The 26,884-nt window shown below is 46.3% G+C and overlaps 1 protein-coding gene across 2 annotated transcripts in view; it reads left to right on the forward strand.

Annotated features, from left to right (window-relative positions):
- The window catches only part of abhd14a (abhydrolase domain containing 14A), a 37,206-nt gene that overhangs the window by 1,307 nt on the left and 9,015 nt on the right, over positions 1–26,884 (forward strand). For both annotated transcript variants that reach the window (XM_070895838.1, XM_070895837.1), the window contains exons 2-4: positions 7,874–8,159; positions 15,349–15,464; positions 22,086–22,321. In XM_070895838.1, the coding sequence (XP_070751939.1) occupies positions 7,897–8,159; positions 15,349–15,464; positions 22,086–22,321 (615 nt within the window). In that variant the 5' untranslated portion in view covers positions 7,874–7,896. The remainder of the gene's footprint in view (positions 1–7,873; positions 8,160–15,348; positions 15,465–22,085; positions 22,322–26,884) is intronic.

The raw sequence follows: 26,884 nt of genomic DNA on the forward strand, positions 1-26,884 counted from the left end.
GACCTCAAAAGTAGTAATCTCGGGATTGCTACCAGTGCCACGTGATAGTCAGAGTAGGAATCACAGGATAGCACAGATAAATACGTGGCTTGAGCAGTGGTGCAACAGGGAGGGATTCAAATTCGTGGGACATTGGAACAGGTTCTGGGGGAGGTGGGACCAGTACAAACTGGACGGTCTGCACTTGGGCAGGACCGGAACCAATGTCCTCGGGGGAGTGTTTGCTAGTGCTGTTGGGGAGGAGTTAAACTAATATGGCAGGGGGATGGGAACCAATACAGGGAGACAGAGGGAAACAAAAAGGAGACAAAAACAAAAGACAGAAAAGAGATGAGTAAAAGTGGAGGGCAGAGAAACCAAAGGCAAGAAACAAAAAGGGCCACGGAATATAAAAGGGCTGCAGGAGGGGTCAAAACTAAAAATCATGGTTTAAAAACTAGGATGAAAACACTCCACCTAAATGCACGCAGCTTTCGAAATAAAGTAAATGAGTTGACGGCACAAATCATTACAAATGGGTATGATTTGGTGGCCATTACAGAAACATGGTTGCAAGGTGGCCAAGACTGGGAATTAAACATACAGGGGTATCTGACGATTCAGAAAGATAGGCAAGAAGGGAAAGGAGGTGGGGTAGCTCTGTTAATAAAAGATGATATCAGGGCAGTTGTGAGGGATGATATTGGCTCCAATGAACAAAATGTTGAATCATTGTGGGTGGAGATTAGAGATAGTAAGGGGAAAAAGTCACTGGTCGGCACAGTTTATAGGCCCCCAAATAATAACTTCACGGTGGGGCGGGCAATAATCAAGGGAATAATGGAGGCATGTGAAAAAGGAACGGCAGTAGTCATGGGGGATTTTAACCTACATATCGATTGGTCAAATCAAATCACACGGGGTAGCCTAGAGGAGGAATTCATAGAATGCATACGGGATTGTTTCTTAGAACAGTATGTTACAGAACCTACAAGGGAGCAAGCCAACTTAGATCTGGTCATGTGTAATGAGACAGGAAAAATAAACGATCTCCTAGTAAAAGACCCTCTCGGAATGAGTGATCACAATATGGTTGAATTTGTAATACAGATTGAGGATGAGGAAGTTGTGTCAGAAACGAGCGTACTATGCTTAAACAAAGGGGACTACGGTGGGATGAGGGCAGAGGGGGCTAAAGTAGACTGGAAACAAGGACTAAACGGTGGCACAATTGAGGAACAGTGGAGGATTTTTAAGGAGCTCTTTCATAGTGCGCAACAAAAATATATTCCAGTGAAAAAGAAGGCCGGCAAGAGAAGGGATAACCAGCCGTGGATAACCAAGGAAATAAAGGAAAGTATCAAATCAAAGACCAATGCGTATAAGGTGGCCAAGGTTAGTGGGAAACTAGAGGATTGGGAAAATTTTAAGCAACAGCAAAGAATGACTAAAAAAGCAATAAAGAAAGGGAAGATAGATTACGAAGGCAAACTTGCACAAAACATAAAAACAGATAGTAAAAGCTTTTACAGATATATAAAACGGAAAAGAGTGACTAAAGTAAATGTTGGTCCCTTAGAAGATGAAAAGGGGGATTTAATAATGGGAAATGTGGAAATGGCTGAGACCTTAAACAATTATTTTGCTTCTGTCTTCACAGTGGAAGACACAAAAACAATGCCAAAATTTGCAGGCCACAGGAATGTGGGAAGGGAGGACCTTGAGACAATCACTATCACTAGGGGGGTAGTGCTGGACAGGCTAATAGGACTCAAGGTAGACAAGTCCCCTGGTCCTGATGAAATGCATCCCAGGGTATTAAAAGAGATGGCGGAAGTTATAGCAGATGCATTCGTTATAATCTACTAAAATTCTCTGGTCTCTGGGGAGGTACCAGCGGATTGGAAAGCAACTAATGTAACGCCTCTGTTTAAAAAAGGGGGCAGGCAAAAGGCAGGTAACTATAGGACGGTTAGTTTAACATCTGTAGTGGGGAAAATGCTTAAAACTATCATTAAGGAAGAAATAGCAGGACATCTAGATAGGAATAGTGCAATCAAGCAGACGCAGCATGGATTCATGAAAGGGAAATCATGTTTAACTAACTTACTGGAATTCTTTGAGGATATAACGAGCATGGTGGATAGAGGTGTACCGATGGATGTGGTGTATTTAGATTTCCAAAAGGCATTCGATAAGGTGCCACACAAAAGGTTACTGCAGAAGATAAAGGTACACAGAGTCAGTGGAAATGTATTAGCATGGATAGAGAAATGGCTGGGGAACAGAAAGCAGAGAGTCGGGATAAATGGGTCCTTTTCCGGTTGGAAATCAGTGGTTAGTGGTGTGCCACAGAGATCAGTGCTGGGACCACAACTGTTTACAATATACATAGATGACCTAGAAGAGGGGACAGAGTGTAGTGCAACAAAATTTGCAGATGACATTAAGATTAGTGGGAAAGCGGGTTGTGTAGAGGACTCGGAGAGGCTGCAAGGAGATTTGGATAGGTTAAGCGAATGGGCTAAGGTTTGGCAGATGGAATACAATGTCGGAAAGTGTGAGGTCATCCATCTTGGGGAAAAAAACAGTAAAAGGGAATATTATTTGAATGGGGAGAAATTACAACATGCTGTGGTGCAGAGGGACCTGGGGGTCCTTGTGCATGAAACTCTTTGGGAGTAAACAAAAAACATTAAACCGTGCCCCCCCCGATCTGGGGGAAACACCAAACATTTACAGGCCCTTTTATTTTTTTGGGAGGTTTTTTTTTTGGGCACAAAAACATATTTTTTTTCCAAGTGCCCCCTATAAAATGGGAGGGGGACACTTAAATTTCAGGCAGCGAGCTAATTGACCGAGACTCAAAAGGTTAGTTTGCAGGTGCAGCAGGTAATCGGGAAGGCGAATGTAATGTTGGCCTTCATTGCGAGAGGGATGGAGTACAAAAGCAGGGAGGTCTTGCTGCAACTGTATAGGGTATTGGTAAGGCCGCACCTGGAGTACTGCGTGCAGTTTTGGTCACCTTACTTAAGGAAGGATATACTAGCTTTGGAAGGGGTAGAGAAGATTCACTAGGCTGATTCCAGAAATGAGAGGGTTACCTTATGATGATAGATTGAGTAGACTGGGTCTTTACTCGTTGGAGTTCAGAAGGATGAGGGGTGATCTTATAGAAACATTTAAAATCATGAAGGGCATAGACAAGATAGAGACAGAGAGGTTGTTTCCACTGGTCGGGGAGACTAGAACTAGGGGGCACAGCCTCAAAATACGGAGGAGCCAATTTAAAACCGAGTTGAGAAAGAATTTCTTCTCCCAGAGGGTTGTGAATCTGTGGAATTCTCTGCCCAAGGAAGCAGTTGAGGCTAGCTCATTGAATGTCACAGATAGATAGATTTTTAACCAATAAGGGAATTAAGGGTTACGGGGAGAGGGCGGGTAAGTGGAGCTGAGTCCACGACCAGATCAGCCATGATCTTATTGAATGGCGGAGCAGGCTCGAGGGGCTAGATGGCCTACTCCTGTTCCTAATTCTTATGTTCTTTTTCCAAACATGTACCGGTGTCAGTGGTGGCTCAGTCGGCAGCACTCTCGCCTCTGGGGCAGAAGGTTGTAGGTTCAAGACCCATTCCAAAGACTTGATAATCTGGGTTGATACTCCAGTGCACTACTGAGGGAACGGAACGAGCGTGCAGCAAGTCAGTCCCACTCATCCTTGCCCTCAACGAGTGTCTATCCCACCTGTGACAGAGACTCTGGTTCTCATATTGGACTGTTCACTCATCTAAGAGCTCATTTTAAGAGTGGAAGCAAGTCATCCTCGATTCCGAGGGACTGCCTATGATGATGATGACTGAGGGAGTGTGGCATTGTCAGAGGTGCCATCTTTTGGATGAAGTGTTAAGTCCCTTTCTGCACTTTTAGATCGCTGTGAAAAATCCCACGGCTCTATTCGAATAATGAGAGCAGGGAGTTTCTCCCAGTGCCCTGGCTAATATTTATCCCTCAACCAACAGCACGAGAAACATATCTGTTCATTACCACGAGTAATTTCCTGGGGGAGCGGGAACCGGTAGAGGTGGTGGTTGTGTGGGATTTTGTGTGGAATGCAATATGAGCCGTAGAGTGCTGAATGCGCTGCACTTTGTATAGGGCGGAGAAATTGTGCCTTGGATTGATAATAAGTAAAAATAATAAATATTGCCCTGATAAGGTTCAGATGAGAGTGGCCCACAGGGAGTCGGTGTCCCTCAAACAATGCCACTGTAATTTGTACTGTGTGTACCCTTCACAACCATGGCCACCAATATTCCTTCTTTTTTTGGGTATGCAGTCCCTTTAAACATGTTGCGTGGCCGTGCATGCGCAGTGTCTTTTCCAGCAGCAGCAGCTGGTGAGCGGCCAGCACGGGGCCTCCCGATTGGTGCGTAGCCATGTACCATAGGGAAAACACTGATAGCCACATTTCCTGCAACAGTGACTACACTCCAAAAAGTACTCAATTGGCTGTAAAGCGCTTTGGGACGTCCTGAGGTCATGAAAGGCTCTCTATAAATGGATGTTATTCTATTTTTCTTTTCACTCTAATTTGTACAGTGTGCACCCCTCACAAACATGGCTACTGTCATTTGTACAGTGTGCACCCCTCACAAACATGGCTACTGTTATTTGTACAGTGTGCACGCCTCACAAACATGGCTACTGTCATTTGTACAGTGTGCACCCCTCACAAACATGGCTACTGTCACAGTGTGCACGCCTCACAAACATGGCTACTGGCATTTGTACAGTGTGCACCCCTCACAAACATGGCTACTGGCATTTGTACAGTGTGCACCCCTCACAAACATGGTTACTGTCATTTGTACAGTGTGCGCGCCTCATACATGGCTACTGGCATTTGTACATTGTGCACCCCTCACAAACATGGCTACTGTCATTTGTACTCTCGTCTGTGCACTTTTTTACATTTACCTGCCCTGAATCCATCTGCCACAGTTTGCCCACTCACTTAATCCATCAATGTCTCTTTATAATTTTATGCTCCCTGTCACTGCTTACTATGTCACCAATCTTTGTCATCAGCAAACTTGGATATATGGCTCTCTGTTGTGTTATCTAAGTCATTATTATAGACTAGTTAACAACTTGCATTTATATAGTGCCTGTAACGTAGCAAAAGGTCCAAAGGCGCTTAACAAGAGCGTTGTCAATAAAAACATTTTTGACACCAAGAAGGAGATAACAGGACAGATGACCAAAAACCTAATCAAGGGGTCGGCTTTAAGGAGCAAGGAAATTCCAGAGCTTGGGGCCCAGGCAGCTGAAGACACGGCCGCCGATGGTGGAGCGATTACAATCGGGGATGCACAAGAGGCCAGAATTGGAGGAGTGCAGAGATTTCAAAGACTTGTAGGTCAGCAGATGGTTACTGAGATAGGGAGGTGGAAGGCCATGGATTTGAAAACAAGGTTGAGGATTTTAAACACCTCCGTTCAATGCACAAGTATGACCCGGAGCCTGTCATTTTAATTTTCCGTCCACTCCCACTCTGACCTCGGCCTCCTACACTGATCTAATGAAGCTCGAGAAACAGCACCTTGTCTTTACATTAGGAACTTTCAACATTGAGTTCAATCATTTCAGATCAGAACCACTGCTCCCATTTTTTGGACAGCTGATGCTGACTATTCTGCTATTGCCATTTACACCTCCTCTAGACCCAGCTATTGTTTCTTTACTTTTCCCCTTTTGCCTTGCCCCATCGTATCTCAGACATTCCCTTTTGTTCTCCCCTCCCTTCCCCACTTTCCTTTGCTCTGTATTTGCTTAAAACCCATTTCATCTCTAACTTTTTCCAGTTCTGATGAAAGGTCTTTGACCTGAAATGTTAACTCTGTTTCTCTCTCCATAGATGCTGTGTGACCTGCTGAGTATTTCCAGCATTTTCTATTTTATGACAGAAAGAAGTGAGGTTGGGAGAAGGAAGAAGAATGTGGGTGGAGAGCAATACTAGGAAATGATCAGAGATTGCCTTATCAGTGAAAGTTATGCTAGGAGTGGCAAGTTAAGGCCCAGCACAGATCCTTGTGGGACACCACGAGTCACTTCCTTCCAATTCGAGTATATACCCATTATCCCTACTCTCTGTCTTCTGCCTAAACAATCACCTAATCAAGTCAATAACCTGCCTTCAATTCCATGAGCTTTAATTTTAGCTAACAGTCTTGTATGTGGAACCTTTCCAAATGCCTTCTGGAAGTCCATATAAATAACATCCACAGAACTTCCACTGTCAATTACTATAGTTACTTCCTCCGAAATTTCAATTTGGTTCGTTTGACCTGACCTACCTTTACAAATCCATGTTGGCTCCCTCTAATCAGCTTAAATTTCTCTCAGTGCTCAGCCACCGTCCTTCATTACAGATTCCAATCATTTTCCCACATCATCTTAGGCAGTCCCTCGAAGTGAGGATGACTTGCTTCCACGCCAAAAAGGGATGAGTTCACAGGTGTTTCAATGAAGGACCTAATATTCCAGATCCCGAACTATACATCTTGAAGGTGGAAGATGCCTTTGGGTGGATTTTTTTAACGTATGGTGGCCGTTGCACACCAGCCACCACACGGGCTTGACAGAACTAGGTCTTGGTCCAGTGGCAAGGGTTATCAAGATGACTGGAGACTCTGCTGCACGGACCTAGTGCCCACACATATCGCAGTGTGGGCTGGCTCGTGCCCTCGCCTCTTCTGGGCCCCGAACTCTCGCCTCTCCTGGGCCCGGTCACTTCCCTCTGCAAACTTTTGCCGCTCCTTCGTCCCTCCTGCTATGCCTGCCTGCACTGCAATTAGCGATCTGGCTTCGCAGCCGTCTTCCTCCTGCAGTAGCACGCACTGCTCCCTGCGGTGGTATACTGCAGTAGCACGCACTGCTCCCTGCGATGGTATACTGCAGTAGCACACACTGCTCCCTCCAACAGCCCCGGCCTGCTGATGATCTTGTAGGCCGGACCGTGCCGATTTCCGGGCTGGGTCGTCGCACAAACACGCACACACTGAAACACACACACACAACACTGAAACACACGCACACACAGAAACACACACACACACTGAAACACACACACACACACACACACTGAAACACACACACACTGAAACACACACACACACACACACACACAGAAATCCAGACACACAAAGGTGTTCACAGAACACAAAGACAGGCAGCGAGAAATCAGAAATAAAAATGATAAAATTGCAGAAAGACACGGCAGCTGGGTTGGAGTAGTGTCACAGGCCAGTTATGTTTCTGGTGTGGCTTGGTGTGAAATGCTGTTTGATTTCCCCTGCGAGAAGCACCGTGGGACGCTGAAGGCCCTGTATCCCCACAACAAATGGTAGACTAACAGGTCTATAATTTCCTGTTTTTTCCCCTCTCATCTTTCTTAAATAATGGAGTTAAATTTACAATTTTCCAATCTAAAGGGACAATTCCTTAATCAAGTGCACTTTGGAAGATTATGGCTAAAGCATCTTTGATTTCCTCCCCTACTTCCTTCAAACCCTGGGCTAGAAGCCATCAGGTCCTGGGCATTTGTCTTTAGTGCCATTAGTTTTTTTCATACTATTTTTTTGCCTATGTTAATGTTAGTAAGTTCCAGTCCTTGATAGCACTCACCTACACTCGCAAAGACATGGTGTGCTAGGACTCACCAACAGAGTAGTCTAAGATACAAAACCCCAAGCACCTAATAAAACTGTGGAAATACCTGAAATGTGGTGTTAAAGGATGAAATGTGGTTCATAATTAAAAGAATTCTGTATTAATGTGAGTATCTCACATCTATATGCCATTGGCCTATTATACACCTTTGTTGTCATTCCAGGGTTCTCCTTTGTGAGGAGGAATATGCATACCTGTACGTTTAATCGGAACAGGCTGCTGATCTACCTGCCTGTTGTTGGTGCTATAATTGTGATCTACTATTTGCTGCCCGCCAACCTGCTGGACAACACTAGGCCATCAGGGTTACCCCAGGGACTCGGCATGGCCAATACTAAACTGCTCACAGTCAATGTCACAGTGCAGAAACCCCAAAATACTGGAACCCTGGATGTTTTCTACCGGGAAACGCTGCCTCCAGAGAAGGATGGAGAAAATCCTCATCCTAGGTAAATAAGATCTAGAAAATAGAGCACTTACCCTCCAGTTACAGTCTGTAACACATAGAGCAGTTATACAGGAACTGTTACTCTCCAGCTACGGTCTGAAACACCCAGACTTCAGTTTGTAGAAACATGTTTGTTTGCATCTTATTTATCTTTGTACATGAGCAGTCAGCTGCATTGCCGTTTTCTTACCACAACTCTTTTCACTTTGGGCACATAGATGTCTTCCTCAAGTTTTATTTTGTTCTTCAAACATTAGGCCTCATCCCTTATCTCCAAGATTTATCTGCTCCGTTCTTTTCCATTAGGTCATCGTTGGACCCTGTTGGTTTTTGCTCCCCTCCGCCACACTATCTCTCATTCTGACTCAACCCTTGACCTTTTATTTGGCCACCTCTGGCACTGCATGTTGGAGCTGAAGCTTGGGCCCCAATATTAACCTGGATGGGGGTGGGGCGGGGAGAGTAGTTGTGTGGGGGTTGGGGAGTTGTGTGGGGGGGGGGTTGCGGGTGGAGTGGGGAGTTGTGCAGGGGGTGGGATGGGGGGGTTGGGCGGTTTAGGGGGTGGCGCAGGTTGGGGGGCTGGGTGGGGGAGGGGGGAGATTGGGGGGGGGAGTGGGACTGGGGGGTGGGAAATTTTGGGGATGGGGGGTGCCAGGGTTTGGGGGGCTGGGTGGGGAGTTGTTTGGGGGAGGGGGGAGATTGGTGGGGGGGGTGGGGAATTTTGGGGATGGGGGGGTGCCAGGGTTTGGGGGGCTGGGTGGGGAGTTTTTTGGGGGAGGGGGAGATTGGGGGGGTGTGAGGTAGATTTTGGGGGGGGGATGGGGGGGTGCCAGGGTTTGGGGGGCTGGGTGGGGAGTTGTTTGGGGGAGAGGGTAGATTTGGGGGTGGGGGAATTGTGGGGTGCCGGGGTTTGGGGGGCTGGGTGGGGAGTTGTGTGGGAAGGAGGTTGCGGGTGGGGTGGGGAATTGTGCGGAGGGTGGAATGGGAGGTGGGGAGTTGTGTGTGGGGTAGGATGGGGTGCGGGGAGTTGTACGGGATGTGGGACAGGTTGGGGTTTGGGTAGGGAGTTGCACGGGGAGGGGGGAGGTTAGTGTGGAGTGGGGGATGGTGCAGGTGAGTGAGTGGGTAGCAATATCAGGCAACGAATGCCTAACATTGCCGGATGGGTATGACTTTAACATGGATGCCTCGTTGTCATTTTACTTTCAGGTTTCGCGTCTCCATTGCGGTCATGACACAGCCGCACGATATGATTTCACAGTGCCTGTTTAAAGTCCAGTTCAGAGGTGAAAGAGAGGTGGTGGTTTGGAGCTCTAAAGATTGTCTAGTCCAACGAGAACATAGAGTTGGCAGGAAGGAGAGCAACGGTTGCATTTAGGTTTACTGGGTCTTCCCCGGATGTTCTACTGGGTGGATAAAGACCAGGAGAGTGGTCCTGTTTCCCAGCAACGGGAAAAAACACATGCCACCACAAGGCAGTGTGGCTGGCAGTGGCAGAGGAGGTAAACTGCGGGAGCGTCACTGCAAATGCTTTAATGACCTGATCAGATCTGGAAAGGTCACCAAATGTAAAGATGCACCGACATCCTATAGGGCACACCATCTCACTCTGTCTTGTAAAGCACACTTCATTCACAGCACTCCTCACACCCACTTCACTTTCATCAGCACTAATTGTTCAGTTTACATACACATCCTCCTATCCACACTTCTCTCTCATCCTCACCTCCCCTTCCTCATCCATCACTGCCAGTCACCCCAATCCTCATGTATTCAGATACCACCTCATTCAGCTCCCCCAATTCTCAACATGTATCCTCAAATTGCACCGTCAACACATTCCTCAGATGCATCTGCCTGCTTGTCACCCGCACTGAATGCACTGTATACCTCAGAGCACTTATAGGTCTGTCGTGCCACCCTTGCAGGAGAAGAGAGCACAGAATGCCAGGGAGAGGGTGAGGACTCGAGGCGACCGTGACATGTTGTCGGGCTTTTTGACCATGCAATCTTCCATTGAATGTCTTGCCGCTTCTGTGAAAGTTGTATTATGAGAGCTCCAATGAGCCCCTGCAGGTCCAGACAGTGGCCTTGCAAACTCTAACCGCCAACATATCTACAGGCTTTCACATGCTAGTGGACAGATTAGACATTCGGCTTACAAGGAGTAACTGATCTCCCCCAAGCAGCGCTCTCACAGAGAGGCAGAAGTGACATGTCTCTGACACAGGGGAGGAAGGATGGTGATAAGGGGCAGGAAGGTGCACACTCTCACAAAGCATACGCACCTCAAACCCGTTGTTTCCACTCACCCAGGTGCAGGTGGAGCAGTCATTGGCAGGGCCCTCACAGGCTCGAACACCCAGAGGTTGTAGGCTGAGAGCACCTCGAGACACAGGGATTGCACCATGTAGAAGTGCCAGAGGTAGGAAAATAAGGTCTTTATAGTTCACCAAGGGTAAAAGTGTATTTTTATATTTGTTTTAAATATTTATAAATTCGTACCACTTTCCCGTGTGCCCCATTATTGAATTCTGTTTTTCATTTGTTGGCCGCTGATGGTGGAGAGATGAATTGACGGACACCACTTAGTGGATGTGGATCCAGTGGATGCATGGTTACAGGGTGACTTGTGTAAGGGGGTGGGGGTGTATTGTGACATTGCTCCAGTGTGAATGACTAACTGAACCTACAAAGTTGTCAGGGCATCCCTGGCATCTCCAGATGCAATGTTCTGGGCACCCTTCCTCTTCACCATTGGAATCTTCATCAGATGAGGAGTCCTGAACAGTCTCTTCCTCCTGGACCTCCTTGCTGCTGCGCTATGTTGTGCAGAATACAGCACACCACAATTATCTTGGATGCCCTCGCTGCTGAGTGCTGATGGGCACCTCCAGACCTGACTAGGCACCTGAAGCGTAACTTCAGCATGCTGATGGCTTGATTGATGACCCATCTCTCTGGAATTGGAATGTTCCTTGTGTTGATTGGTGGGGTTCCTCAGAGGTGTCATCAGCCAGGTTTAAAAGGGGTATCCTTTGTCGCCCACAGCCATCCTTTCGGGTCCGTTCCAGCTCCGAACATGTTGAAAAGGTTGTACAGCTGCAGTATAAAAGCATTATGGCAGCTCCCAATCAATCTGGTGCAGACCTGCATGAACCTTTCTTATGGTTGCACACCAGCCGCACGTTGATGGAAAGTGTTGGTGCATTTACCATGTTTACAATTGCAACAAAAGGATTGTTAGTCTGGCAACAGTAACCAAAACCGCCACATGATTCAGGCCCGAGTGGTTTTAGAATAGAATCATAGAATGGTTACAGCACAGAAGGAGGCCATTCGGCCCGTCGAGCCTGTGCCGGCTCTCTGCAAGAGCACCTCAGCCAGTCCCACTCCCCTGCCCTTCCCCATAGCCCTGCAAATTCTTTTCCTTCAGGTACTTATCCAGTTCCCTTTTGAAAGCCGGAATTGAATCTGCCTCCTCAGGCAGTGAATTCCAGATCCTAACCACTTGCTGCGTAAAAATGTTTTTCCTCATGTCACCTTTGGATCCTCTGCCAATCATCTTAAATCTGTGTCCTCTGGTTCTCGACCCTTCCTCCAATGGGAACAGTTTCTCTCTATCTACTCTGTCCAGGCCCCTCGTGATTTTGAACACCTCGATCAAATCTCCTCTCAACCTTCTCTGCTCTAGGGAGAACAACCCACGTAACTGAAGTCCCTCATCCTTGGAGCCATTCTCGTAAATCTTTTCTGCACCTTCTTTCAAGTCTTCACATCCTTCCTAAAGTTCAGTGCCCAGAATTGGACACAATACTTCAGTTGAGACCGAATCAGTGTTTTATAAAAGTTCATTATAACTGCCTTGCTTTTGAACTTTATGCCTCTATTTATGAAGCCCAGGATCCCATATGTTTATTTAACCACTTTCTCAGCCTGTCCTGGCAACTTCAATGATTTGTGCACATATACCCCCAGGTCTCTCTGTCATGCACCCCCTTTAGAATTATACCTTTTAGTTTATATTGCCTCTCCTCGTTCTTCCTACCAAAATGTATAATTTCACACTTTTATGTGTTAAATTTCATCTGCCACGTGTCTGCCCATCCCACCAGCTTGTCTATGTCCTCTTGAAGTCTATCACTATCCTCCTTACTGTTCACTATATTTCCAGGTTTTGTGTCATCTGCACTTTTTGAAATTGTGCCCTGTACACCCAAGTCCAAGTCATTAATATATATCAAGAAAAACAGTGGTCCCAGTACCGACCCCTGCGGAACATCACTGTATACCTTCCTCCAGTCCGAAAATCAACCGTTCATCACTACTCTTGGTTTCCTGTTACTTCGCCAATTTCGTATTTCTTCAACTTTGCTGGCAAGCCTGTTATGTGGTGCTTTATCAAACGCCTTTTTGAAATCCATGTACACCACATGGATTTCCTATCGAGTGGAGGGTAGCCAATGTAACCCCACTTTTTAAAAAAGGAGGGAGAGAGAAAGCAGGGAATTATAGACCGGTCAGCCTGACCTCAGTAGTGGGTAAAATGATGGAATCAATTATTAAGGATGTCATAGCAGCGCATTTGGAAAATGGTGACATGATAGGTCCAAGTCAGCATGGATTTGTGAAAGGGAGATCATGCTTGACAAATCTTCTGGAATTTTTTGAGGATGTTTCCAATAAAGTGGACAAAGGAGTACCAGTTGATGTGGTACATTTTGGACTTTCAGAAGGCTTTCGACAAGGTCCCACACAGGAGATTAATGTGCAAAGTTAAAGCACATGGGATTGGGGGTAGTGTGCTGACGTGGATTGAGAACTGGTTGTCAGACAGGAAGCAAAGAGTAGGAGTAAATGGGTACTTTTCGGAATGGCAGGCAGTGACTAGTGGGGTACCGCAGGGTTCTGTGCTGGGGCCCCAGCTGTTTACATTGTACATTAATGATTTAGACGAGGGGATTAAATGTAGTATCTCCAAATTTGCGGATGACACTAAGTTGGGTGGCAGTGTGAGCTGCGAGGAGGATGCTATGAGGCTGCAGAGTGACTTGGATAGGTTAGGTGAGTGGGCAAATGCGTGGCAGATGAAGTATAATGTGGATAAATGTGAGGTTATCCACTTTGGTGGTAAAAACAGAGAGACAGACTATTATCTGAATGGTGACAGATTAGGAAAAGGGAAGGTGCAACGAGACCTGGGTGTCATGGTACATCAGTCATTGAAGGTTGGCATGCAGGTACAGCAGGCGGTTAAGAAAGCAAATGGCATGTTGGCCTTCATAGCGAGGGGATTTGAGTACAGGGGCAGGGAGGTGTTGCTACAGTTGTACAGGGCCTTGGTGAGGCCACACCTGGAGTATTGTGTACAGTTTTGGTCTCCTAACTTGAGGAAGGACATTCTTGCTATTGAGGGAGTGCAGCGAAGATTCACCAGACTGATTCCCGGGATGGTGGGACTGACCTATCAAGAAAGACTGGATCAACTGGGCTTGTATTCACTGGAGTTCAGAAGAGTGAGAGGGGACCTCATAGAAACGTTTAAAATTCTGACGGGTTTGGACAGGTTGGATGCAGGAAGAATGTTCCCAATGTTGGGGAAGTCCAGAACAAGGGGTCACAGTCTGAGGATAAGGGGTAAGCCATTTAGGACCGAGATGAGGAGAAACTTCTTCACCCAGAGAGTGGTGAACCTGTGGAATTCTCTACCACAGAAAGTAGTTGAGGCCAATTCACTAAATATATTCAAAAGGGAGTTAGATGAAGTCCTTACTACTCGGGGGATCAAGGGGTATGGCGTGAAAGCAGGAAGGGGGTACTGAAGTTTCATGTTCAGCCATGAATTCATTGAATGGCGGTGCAGGCTAGAAGGGCTGAATGGCCTGCTCCTGCACCTATTTTCTATGTTTCTATTACCACGTCAACTGCATTACCCTCATCAACCCTCTCTGTTACCTCATCAAAAAATTCACCAATCAAGTTAGTTAAACAAGAAATGCCTTTAACAAATGCGTTCTGGCTTTCCTTAATCAATCCACACTTGACCAAGTGACTGTTAATTTTGTCCCGGATTATTGTTTCTAACACTTTCCCACTACCGAGGTTAAACTGACTGGACTGTTGTTGACGTAAATTAAACAACAAGCTTCAATATACATCAGCTAATAACAGTATTGGTGTTATACAGCTGTTATGCAGTCTTACATTAAATGGCGAACAAATCATACAACCTGTTTTCTTCACAAAGTCTCGTCCAAGCTGGACAGACGTGTAACCTTTGTGGATGGACTTCTGACTGTCCTGAGAGTGCTATGAAGTTTAAGAGGAAAGACGTTCCACTATTCAGCGACCTTGCGCTGTATCCACACACAGCAGTGTGTGTAGGTGTTCGGTGGCTGAGGACAGTGTTTGGGTGTTTACCCCGCTTCTAATCTTTTAGCCATAATCTCTGTTCTACAAGCTTTGTTTAATGTGTGGTGTCTTAGCAACTTCCCCCTTATCTTGGTGCCTGATTCTCATGGCTCAGTTTGTTTTGTTCAGAGAAATAAAAAGCTTCCCCCTTTTCTCCACATTTGCTCTCTGGCTAAAAAAATTCTAAAACAAAGAATGCTGGGTTAATTTCACCACTTAAACCATTTTAAAGTATTCTGACAGGACGGAACCTTTGCGGTTGACAAATGCTCCTGGTTGGTCAGGGGGTGCTCGGATTGTTCTGTGCAGTCAATGGTACCCTGCACCTATGGAAAACCAGCCAGAGACACGAATCCCAGTTAACGTTCATTCTGGCTACTGTCATCACAGGGTAAGTTAATATACCTCCCAGCCCTGGCAAACAATTCATCCATCACCTGCCTTATGCATTAATGTGCAGCCGACTGCAGAGCCCTCACTAAGTTCCCAGTAGCACCCTGGAATGAGACGGAGACAAAGAAATTGAGAGCGGTGGTGACTTTCACAGACACTGGTAATGCGTGGCCACCAGGTCCAGTAGTTTGTCTCAGAGGTAAATGTCCCTATTTAATAGATATATTCCTCGGACTACTTCAAGTTGGATAGGAGCTTCTAAGTTGAAGCGTAGTTTAATCACATTGTGTTTCCCCGAGTGATTTAAGCTTTAACAGTTGTGCACCTAATCCTTGCTCCTCTAGTGTAACATTTCAGTGATACTTTGCACCATTTTCTTTGTTCAGATTGGAGGTACTGCTGTTGCATGGACATGCCTTCAGTTCAAAGACCTGGGAGAGTCTGGGAACACTCAACCTGCTAGCGCAGCAAGGGTACAGAGCTGTAGCAGTGGACTTACCAGGTAAGGCATTTCAAGCATTCACTTTCTTACCCTTAAAGTACAGGTATTGTGAAGAAGTTAGTTATTGTATAAGCTCTTCTGCATTGGCAAGTCTCAAATACAAGGGGTAAATCTCTATCAGTGTGATCTCCAACCTGCTATTGGTCATGCAACATCCACAGGGAATCTTTCATTGCATGAGGTAGAAGCATTACCTTTGAGCTCTTCAGTGAGATAAATCTACATTTCTATTTATTAGAGTCCAATTTCACCTGTGTCCTCAGCCCAAGTTGACCCAGAACACTCTTGACATATTGACTTGGATTTTATTGCACCAGTTTTCCTGGTGGATCTAGGGTGGACAAAGCTGGAAAACTGCTTGGGAAGGTGCTCAGCCACACCACATCTTTGCGCTCCCACATTTCTCGAAAGCCGGTCCGATTGGAGCGGAATTTAGATCGGTGCATACAAACCAGGTGAAAATGCGGGAAATAACTCCTTCTCAATGTATTCTATTGCATCAATGGAACATTAAGCCCAGCGGTTAGTATTCAAAGGTCTGTGGGAATCGGGGGCAAGTGTTGTCAGGTAGGCACTAAGCATTGCCTTGCACGGCTTCTTCCCCCACAAAAAAAATAATGATTAAAATATTTGAGCTGCAGTTTGGAGACTGCCACATCAAACCTGGACCTTGGTCAGCAGATCCTTGGCAGAAGCTGGCAACCTGCTTCCTGTATTTCAAAACTCAGGGCTGGGAGCTTGCCGATGTCCCAGGGTCATCTGCATGCATCTCTGACATATGTTGGATCTCATGGTCCATTCATAGAAACTTAGAAACATAGAAAATAGGTGCAGGAGTAGGCCATTCAGCCCTTCTAGCCTGCACCGCCATTCAATATGATCATGGCTGAACATGCAACTTCAGTACCCCATTCCTGCTTCCTCGCCATACCCCTTGATCCCCCTAGTAGTAAGGTCTACATCGAACTCATTCTTGAATATATTTAGTGAATTGGCCTCAACTACTTCCTGTGGTAGAGAATTCCACAGGTTCACCACTCTCTGGGTGAAGAAGTTTCTCCTCATCTCGGTCCTAAATGGCTTACCCCTTATCCTTAGACTGTGACCCCTTGTTCTGGACTTCCCCAACATTAGGAACATTCTTCCTGCATCTAACCTGTCTGAACCCATCAGAATTTTAAACGTTTCTATGAGGTCCCCTCTCATTCTTCTGAACTCCAGTGAATACAAGCCCAGTTGATCCAGTCTTTCTTGATAGGTCAGTCCCGGGAATCAGTCTGGTGAACCTTCGCTGCACTCCCTCAATAGCAAGAATGTCCTTCCTCAAGTTAGGAGACCAAAACTGTACACAATACTCCAGGTGTGGCCTCACCAAGGCCCTGTACAACTGTAGCAACACCTCCCTGCCCCTGTACTCAAATCCCCTCGCTATGAAGGCCAACATGCCATTTGCTTTCTTAACCGCCTGCTGTACCTGCATGCCAACCTTCAATGACTGATGTACCATGACACCCAGGTCTCGTTGCAACTCCCCTTTTCCCAATCTGTCACTATTCAGATAATAGTCTGTCTCTCTGTTTTTACCACCAAAGTGGATAACCTCACATTTATCCACATTATACTTCATCTGCCATGCATTTGCCCACTCACCTAACTTATCCAAGTCACTCTGCAGCCTCATAGCATCCTCCTCGCAGCTCACACTGCCACCCAACTTAGTGTCATCCGCAAATTTGGAGATACTACATTTAATCCCCTCGTCTAAATCATTAATGTACAATGTAAACAGCTGGGGCCCCAGCACAGAACCTTGCGGTACCCCACTAGTCACTGCCTGCCATTCTGAAAAGTACCCATTTACTCCTACTCTTTGCTTCCTGTCTGACAACCAGTTCTCAATCCATGTCAGCACACTACCCCCAATCCCATGTGCTTTAACTTTGCACATTAATCTCTTGTGTGGGACCTTGTTGAAAGCCTTCTGAAAGTCCAAATATAGCACATGAACTGGTTCCCCCTTGTCCAATCTACTGGAAACATCCTCAAAAATTCCAGAAGATTTGTCAAGCATGATTTCCCTTTCACAAATCCATGCTGACTTGGACCTATCATGTCACCTCTTTCCAAATGCGCTGCTATGACATCCTTAATAATTGATTCCATCATTTTACCCACTACTGAGGTCAGGCTGACCGGTCTATAATTCCCTGTTTTCTCTCTCCCTCCTTTTTTTAAAAAGTGGGGTTACATTGGCTACCCTCCACTCCATAGGAACTGATCCAGAGTCAATGGAATGTTGGAAAATGACTGTCAATGCATCCACTATTTCCAAGGCCACCTCCTTAAGTACTCTGGGATGCAGTCCATCAGGCCCTGGGGATTTATCGGCCTTCAATCCCATCAATTTCCCCAACACAATTTCCAGACTAATAAGGATTTCCCTCAGTTCCTCCTCCTTACTGGACTCTCTGACCCCTTTTATATCCGGAAGGTTGTTTGTGTCCTCCTTAGTGAATACCGAACCAAAGTACTTGTTCAATTAGTCTGCCATTTCTTTGTTCCCCGTTATGACTTGTCAGCAATCGCTATCAAACATGAAGAATGACCAATTGGGCAAGTTGCTGGGTCTGCGGGCCCGTACTCAACAAGATCAGCATCATAGGGGAAGGAGACGGGGACTCCTTCCCCTATGAATTGGGACAAAGAATCGCGAATCAAGACTGAGCTCCAGGTTGGATATCAGGAAGGGGCGCCAGCTCATCACTCAGTATTTGAGAAGTCCAAACCTTGGATAGGGTCACCCCAAAACCTGAGTGAGAAACCCTCGCAGTCACATTTCAATATGGTCAGGAAATCCGCTACTTCCCCTTGGCCGACACAGCCATGTATTGCAGGTCTGTGATTATCGGGGCAAGTTCTCCCAGTAACCGTGATCTCCTGCAATTTGTTTGATAATCTTTGGAGTTTGGAGAGAAATGTCCCAGAGTTTTATTTCCTAAATTAGCCTATGTTTTTCCCTCCCTATTTTTATTACTTTTCTCAGAAGATTGGATGGGTAGATGCTGTCATGGGCAGACGTGATGGACCAGCTAATCTTTTCCTATCTTGTGTTTATGTATGTTTGCATCTATTTACCCATATAAAATAGGCATCTTGGGCTGCTAGGGTGTGTTCATTGTCACTGGGTCAAAATCCTGGAACTCCCTACCTTACAGTATTGAGGGAGCACCTTCACCACATGGACTGCAACAGTTAAAGAAGATGTCCACTTTCTCAAGGGCAACCAGGGATCGGTAATAAATGCTGTCCGTGCCAGCGATGCCCATATCCCAAGAATGATTTTTTTTAAATTGCATTTAAAGGCTATTTCTCACTTTAAAAAAAATTGTTTTCTTCATTCCTGTTTCCACTTAGTTGGTCAGGAGACTTCGTCCCATTCTTTTGATAGATCCACAATCTTCGGACAATGCATTTCCCAATGGGAATTCCTCCTTTACTTACATTTTTTGGAGGAAAATGAAGTGGAGCAATGGAGAGATTGCAGGCAGGTGAGGCTGCACCAGAGACCGATTTCTGTCACCTCCTGGTATCCTCCCAACCACATTTACAGGCACAGAGGACATGTCTGACAATGACCATGTGCCACTGGCTGTACAAGGTCTGAGTCAGCGGGTAACCAGGTGCTGCAAGGACAAGTGCAACTATAACGTACACCATAAAGCTGGCATGGCCCATGTCTGAAACAATCTGCTGCCCCCTCAACTGCTCCCCTTTCTGCCAGCCATGCTGCAATGCTGTCCTAAAGGGAGGCTGCCTTGGGGTGGCAACAGGACTACGCATCTCACTACTACCTTATTTGGGACCCCCTTCCTCACTTCATCAGCCATCTCACTCTGTCCCTTGGCTACATTTACTGTGCCAGCCCACTGGTTTTGCCAGGCATCCTTGTTGCCCAACGCAAAGACTGAAATATGCAACAAAGTTCCCTGCTGCTCCTGGGGATCTTGCCAACCAGCTCTGCTTTTCAGAAATTCAGCCGCGCATTTCCATTCATTAAAATGAATGAATATTTACAGATGCATGGCACATCCCTTTAAATTTACCCAGTGCCCATAAGGGCTCCGTGGGGAATTAATAACATACTGCCTGACCAATGCACAACCGAAGCCCAATCAGAAAATCTATCCTAGTGGTAGATGTTGGGGCTATCCACACGTGGTCTATGGAATGGAGATGGTCAGATCTGTAAATGTCCCTGATGGCCACTCTGGTTTGTCATCTCAGGAATTACGTGTGTGTGATGGTACAAGTTGTGCATGGTCTATGGGTAAAACAGGCTGGATGAGTAAACAGCCTTTCTTTAAACTATATTTTCTTGTATTGGACCAATGCACTCATGCAACCCCTCTTCCTGGTGTCAGATGATCTATATTTGCCACCCTCAGAGCTGAGAATGGGAAATCAGGGGTACAGTTCCATGCTTAACACTGATATCATGCCTTGGAACTCCAACATACCCTACTGCCTTTGGATTGAAAACTTGTAAATGTCACTCCATTATTGAAGAAGGGAGGGTGGGAGAAATCAGGAGAAACTGGGATGTCTGTTTAATATCTGTTATGGGGAAGTTTCTGGACTCTGCCATCAGAGACAGAGTGACTGAGCACTTGGAACAAGTATGAACTGATCAGAGTGAGTCATCATGGATTTGTGATGGGCAGGCCATGTCTGACTAATCCAGCTGACTTTTTTGAGGGGGTCACTCGCATGGTGGATAAAGGAGTGTCTATGGATGTTGTCTGTATGGACTTCCACAAGAGATTAATCGCAAAAATAAAAGCTCTCGGAATTGGAGGTAACCTTGCAATATGGGTTGGTGTAACAGGTTGGGAGGTGGGGATAAAGAGGATGTACTCTGATTGGTGAATTGTAACCAGTGGTGTTCCCCAGGGCCTCAGCTTTTCACCATAGATATCAATGACTTGGATGAAGGATTAGAGAGTTGTATATCCAAGTTTGCAGATGACACTAAGTTAGGAGGCACAGTAAGTCTCCAAATGACTGTAGACTAAGTGAGTGAGCAAGACTGTGGCAGATGGAATTCAATGTGGGCAAGTGTGAGAAAGACAAATTGGAATATTTTGTTAATGATCAGTGATTAGGAACTGTGGAGGAGCAAATGGATTAGAGTGCCATGTACACAAATCAGTAAAAGCTACGGACAAAATGCAATCTCAAAGGCTAATGCAATGTTGTCCTTTATCTCAAGGGGGATGGAATACAAAAGTTAGGGAGTTATGCTTCAGTCTTGGTCAGACCGCAGCTGGAATTTTGCATTCAGTTTTGGGCCTGGAACCTCTGGCAAAATGTATCGGCCTTGGGAATGGGGAGGGTGCAGAATAGATTTTCCAGAATCTCAGGATTCCAATAGTTAAATGTGAGGACAAGGTTGCATTAACTTGACTTGTAATCCCCTGAGTTTAGAAGATTGAGAGGTGATCAGATTGAGATGTTTGAAATGATAAAGGAATTTGATAGAGTAGATTGAGAAATGATTTCCTCTGGTGGGGAAATCCAGAACAATGGGACATCATCTTAACATTAGAGCTCGACCATTCAGGCATGAAATCGGGAAGCACATCTTCACACAAAGGGTAGTGTAAATTTGGAACTCGCTCCCCCAAAAGGCTGTGGCTGATGGTGGTCAATTGAAACTTTTAAGACTGAGACCGATAGATTTTTGTTATCGCGATATGAAGCAATGGCGGGTAAATGGAGTTGAGGTACAGATTAGCCATGGTCTAATTGAACGGGGGAGCAGGCCCGAGGCTGAACGGCCTTCTCCTGTTCCTATGTAACAGGCTCGAGGGGCTGAATGGCCTCCTCCTGTTCCTGTGTAACAGGCTCGAGGGGCTGAACGGCCTCCTCCTCTTCCTGTGTAACAGGCTCGAGGGGCTGAATGGACTCCTCCTGTTCCTGTGTAACAGGCTCGAGGGGCTGAATGGGCTTCCTGTTCATGTGTAACGTGCTCGAGGGGCTAAATGGCCTCCTCCTGTTCCTGTGTAACAGGCTCGAGGGGCTGAATGGCCTCCTTCTGTTCCTGTGTAACAGGCTCGAGGGGCTGAATGGCCTCCTCCTGTTCCTGTGTAACAGGCTCGAGGGGCTGAATGGCCGCCTCCTGTTCCCTTGTAACAGGCTTGAGGGGCTGAATGGCCGCCTCCTGTTCCTGTGTAACAGGCTCGAGGGGCTGAATGGCCTCCTCCTGTTCCTGTGTAACAGGCTTGAGGGACTGAATGGCCTCCTCCTGTTCATGTGTAACAGGCTTGAGGGGCTGAATGGCCTCCTCCTGTTCCTGTGTAACAGGCTCGAGGGGCTGAATGGCCTCCTCCTGTTCATGTGTAACAGGCTCGAGGGGCTGAATGGCCTCCTCCTGTTCATGTGTAACAGGCTCGAGGGGCTGAATGGCCTCCTCCTGTTCATGTGTAACAGGCTCGAGGGGCTGAATGGCCGCCTCCTGTTCTTGTGTAACAGGCTCGAGGGGCTGAATGGCCTCCTCCTGTTCCCATATTCTCTGTAAACAGTATCTTCCTGTAGGTGACTAATTAATGTCTTGTTCCATAGGGTTTGGGAATACCCCACACATAGAGATTGGGAAAGTGGACAAGGACAGAGCTGACTTCCTGTTGGTTTTCCTGAATGCTGTGGGACTGCAGACCCCAGTCCTGGTCAGCCCATCGATGAGTGGTCACTTCTCCATTCCTTTTCTGATGCTTCACAACCAGCGACTGAAGGGCTTTGTCCCTATTGCGCCTGTTGGAACAAATGACTACAGTGCTGAGCAGTACAGGAAAATCCAGGTAAACTGCTTTCCTTCATACCCCTGTCGTTCGTAGTTAATCTATTCTTCACCTCTGTAGTCTTGGTGAGCAGTAACCAAACTGTGGCCTGTAGGCTGCATGTAGCCTGAGAATTGATAATCCAGCTGTCGAAGTCCAGCTCACCCAGTCCATGTCTGCTTATTTCTTATTCACTGGTTTCTTCTCTTTAAATGTTGTGATTCTGGAGGAGTGCAAAGGGTTGTTCTTACCACTGTTACTTCATTAAAGAATAAATCCCAAATCAGAACACCGAGTTGTGTTAGTATCAGTAAGTTGAGATATGGGTAATTATGGGGGCAGGGATTACATTTTGCAGGGAACCCTTGAGGCCCATGGTATGTACCCATGCAGTCCACAAAGCAGTAGCGCTTGGATATTCCTGTTCTAGGGGACCATTTTGACCACACTCCCCTATTACATTTCCCTGTGTTAGAAACATAGAAAATAGGTGCAGGAGTGGGCCATTCGGCCCTTCGAGCCTGCACCACCATTCAATAAGATCATGGCTGATCATTCTCTCAGTACCCCTTTCCTGCTTTCTCTCCATACCCCTTGATCCCTTTAGCCGTAAGGGCAATACCTAACTCCCTCTTGAATATATCCAATGAACTGGCATCAACAACTCTCTGCAGCAGGGAATTCCACAGGTTAACAATTCTCTGAGTGAAGAAGTTTCTCCTCATCTCAGTCCTAAACGGCCTACCCCTTATCCTAAGACTGTGTTCCATGGTTCTGGACTTCCCCAACATCAGGAACATTCTTCCCGCATGTAACCTGTCCAGTCCCGTCAGAATCTTATACGTTTCTATGAGATCCCCTCTCATCCTTCTAAACTCCAGTGAATAAAGGCCCAGTTGATCCAGTCCCTCCTCATATGACAGTCCAGCCATCCCTGGAATCAGTCTGGTGAACCTTCGCTGCACTCCCTCAATAGCAAGAACGTCCTTCCTCAGACGAGGAGACCAAAACTGAACACAATATTCCAGGTGAGGCCTCACTAAGGCCCTCTACAACTGCAGTAAGATCTCCCTGCTCCTATACTCAAATCCTCTAGCTATGAAGGCCAACATGCCATTTGCCGCCATCACCGCCTGCTGTACCTGCGTGCCCACTTTCAATGACTGATGAACCATGACACCCAGATCTCGTTGCACCTCCCCTTTTCCTAATCTGCCGCCATTCAGATAATCTGCCTTCGTGTTTTTGCCCCCAAAATGGATAACCTCACATTTATCTACGTTATACTGCATCTGCCATGCATTTGCCCACTCACCTAACCTGTCCAAGTAACCCTGCAGCCTCTTAGCGTCCTCCTCACAGCTCACACCGCCACCCAGATAAGTCATCCGCAAACTTGGAGATATTACACTCAATTACTTCATCTAAATCGTTAATGTATATTGTAAAGAGCTGGGGTCCCAGCACTGAGCCCTGCGGCACTCCACTAGTCACTGCCTGCCATTCTAAAAAGGACCCGTTTATTCCGACTCTCTGCTTCCTGTCTGCCAACCAGTTCGCTATCCACGTCAGTACATTACCCCCAATACCATGCGCTTTGATTTTGCAAAGCCTTTTGAAAGTCCAAATACACCACATCCACTGGTTCTCCCTTGTCCACTCTGCTAGTTACATCCTCAAAAAATTCCAGAAGATTTGTCAAGCATGATTTCCCTTTCATAAATCCATGCTGACTTGGTCCAATCCTGTCACTGCTGTCCAAATGCGCTGCTATTTCATCCTTAATGATTGATTCCAACATTTTCCCCACGACTGATGTCAGGCTAATTGGTCGATAATTACCCGTTTTCTCTCCCTCCTTTTTTATAAAGTGGTGTTACATTAGCTACCCTCCAGTCCATAGGAATTGATTCAGAGTCGATAGACTGTTGGAAAATGATCACCAATGCATCCACTATTTCTAGGGCCACTTCCTTAAGTACTCTGGAATGCAGACTATCAGGCCCCAGGGATTTATCGGCCTTCAATCCCATCAATTTTCCGAACACAATTTTCCATCTAATAAGGATATCCTTCAGTTCCTCCTTCTCACTAGACCCACTGTCCCCTAGTACATTCGGAAGGTTATTTGTGTCTTCCTTCGTGAAGACAGAACCAAAATATTTGTTCAATTGGTCTGCCATTTCGTTGTTCCCCATTATAAATTCACCTGAATCCGACTGCAAGGGACCTACGTTTGTCTTCACTAATCTTTTTCTCTTTACATATTTATAGAAGCTTTTGCAGTCAGTTTTTATGTTCCCTGCAAGCTTCCTCTTGTACTCTATTTTCCCCCTCTTAATTAAACCCTTTGTCCTCCATGTTAGTTTCTCCCAGTCCTCAGGTTTGTTGCTTTTTCTGGCCAATTTATATGCCTCTTCCTTGGCTTTAATATTATCCTTAATTTCCCTTGTTAGCCATGGTTGAGCCACCTTCCCCGTTTTATTTTTACTCCAGACATGGATGAACAATTGCTGAAGTTCATCCATGTGATCTTTAAATGTTTGCTATTGCTTATCCACCGTCAGCCCTTTAAGTATCCTTTGCCAGTCTATTCTAGCCAAATCACACCTCATACTGTCGAAGTTACCTTTCCTTAAGTTCAGGACCCTAGTTTCTGAATTAACTGTGTCACTCTTCATCTTAATAAAGAATTCTCCCATATTATGGTCACTCTTCCTCAAGGGGCCTCGCCCAACAAGATTGCTAATTAGTCCCTTCTCATTACACATCACCCAGTCTAGGATGGCCAACTCTCTAGTTGGTTCCTCGACATATTGGTCTAGAAAACCATCCCTAATACACTCCAGGAAATCCTCCTCCACCGCATTTCTACCAGTTTGGTTAGCCCAATCAATATGTAGATTAAAGTTGCCCATGATAACTGCTGTACCTTTATTGCACACATCCCTTATTTCTTGTTTGATACTGTCCCCAACCTCACTACTATTGTTTGGTGGTCTGTACACAACTCCCACTAGCGTTTTCTGCCCTTTGGTATTCCGCAGCTCCACCCATACCGATTCCATATCATCCAGGCTAATGTCCCTCCTTACTATTGCATTAATTTTCTCTTTAACCAGCAACGCCATCCCACCTCCTTTTCCTCTCTGTCTATCCTTCCTAAATGTTGAATACCCCTGGATGTTGAGTTCCCAGCCTTGGTCACCCTGGAGCCATGTCTCCGTGATGCCAATTACATCATATCATTAACTGCTATCTGCGCAGTTAATTCGTCCACCTTATTCCGAATACTCCTCGCATTGAGGCACAGAGCCTTCAGGCTTGTCTTTTTAACACATCTTGCCCCTTTAGAATTTTTCTGTAATGTGGCCCTCTTTGTTTTTTGCCTGAGGTTACTCTGCCCTCCACTTTTACTATTCTCCTTTCTATCTTTTGCTTCTGACCCCATTTTATTTCCCTCTGTCTCCCTGCATAGGTTCCCATCCTCCTGCCATGTTAGTTTAACTCCTCCCCAACAGCACTAGCAAACACTCCCTCTAGGAGATTGGTTCCGGTCCTGCCCAGGTGCAGACCGTCCGGTTTGTACTGGTCCCACCTCCCCCAGAACCAGTTCCAATGTCCGGGAATTTGAATCCCTTCCTTCTGCACCACTCCTCAAGCCATGTATTCATCTGAGCTATCCTGCAATTCCTACTCTGACTAGCACATGGCACTGGTAGCAATCCTGAGATTACTACTTTTGAGATCCTACTTTTTAATTTAGCTCCTAGCTCCCTAAATTCGTTTCGTAGGACCTCATCCCGTTTTTAAACCTATATCGTCGGTACCTATGTGCACCACGACAACTGGCTGTTCACCTTCCCTTTTCAGAATGTCCTGCACCCTCTCTGAGACATCCTTGACTCTTGCCCCAGGGAGGCAACATACCATCCTGGAGTCTCGGTTGCGGCCGCAGAAACACCTATCTATTCCCCTTACAATTAAATCCCCTATCACTATTGCTCTCCCACTCTTTTTCCTGCCCTCCTGTGCAGCAGAGCCACCCACGGTGCCATGAACTTGGCTGCTGCTGCTCCCCCCTGATGAGTCATCCCCCTCAACAGTACCCAAAGCGATGTATCTGTTTTGCAGGGGGATGACCGCAGGGGACCCCTGCACTACCTTCCTTGCACTGCTCTTCCTGCTGGTCACCCATCCACTATCTGGCTGTGTACCCTTTTCCTGCGCATGCACATTTTGGCTGCCGCTCCAGATCTCAGCCCATCACTTTTATATAAAATGATGAGAGGCCTAGATAGAGTGGATAGAAAGGACCTATTTCCCTTAGAAGAGGAGTCAACAACCAGGGGGCATAGATTCAGAGGGGATTTGAGGAGACATTTCTTCACCCAGAGGGTGGTGGGGGTCTGGAACTCACTGCCTGAAAAGGTGGTAGAGGCAGAAACCCCCATAGCATTTAAAAAAGTACTTGGATATGCACTTGTACATAAGAACATAAGAAATGGGAGCTGGAGTAGGCCATTTGGCCCCTCGAGCCTGCTCCGCCATTCAATCAGATCATGGCTGATCTGATCCTGGCCT

Source organism: Pristiophorus japonicus, chromosome 12 (assembly GCF_044704955.1).
Source record: "Pristiophorus japonicus isolate sPriJap1 chromosome 12, sPriJap1.hap1, whole genome shotgun sequence".
Classification (NCBI taxonomy): Eukaryota; Metazoa; Chordata; class Chondrichthyes; family Pristiophoridae; genus Pristiophorus; species Pristiophorus japonicus.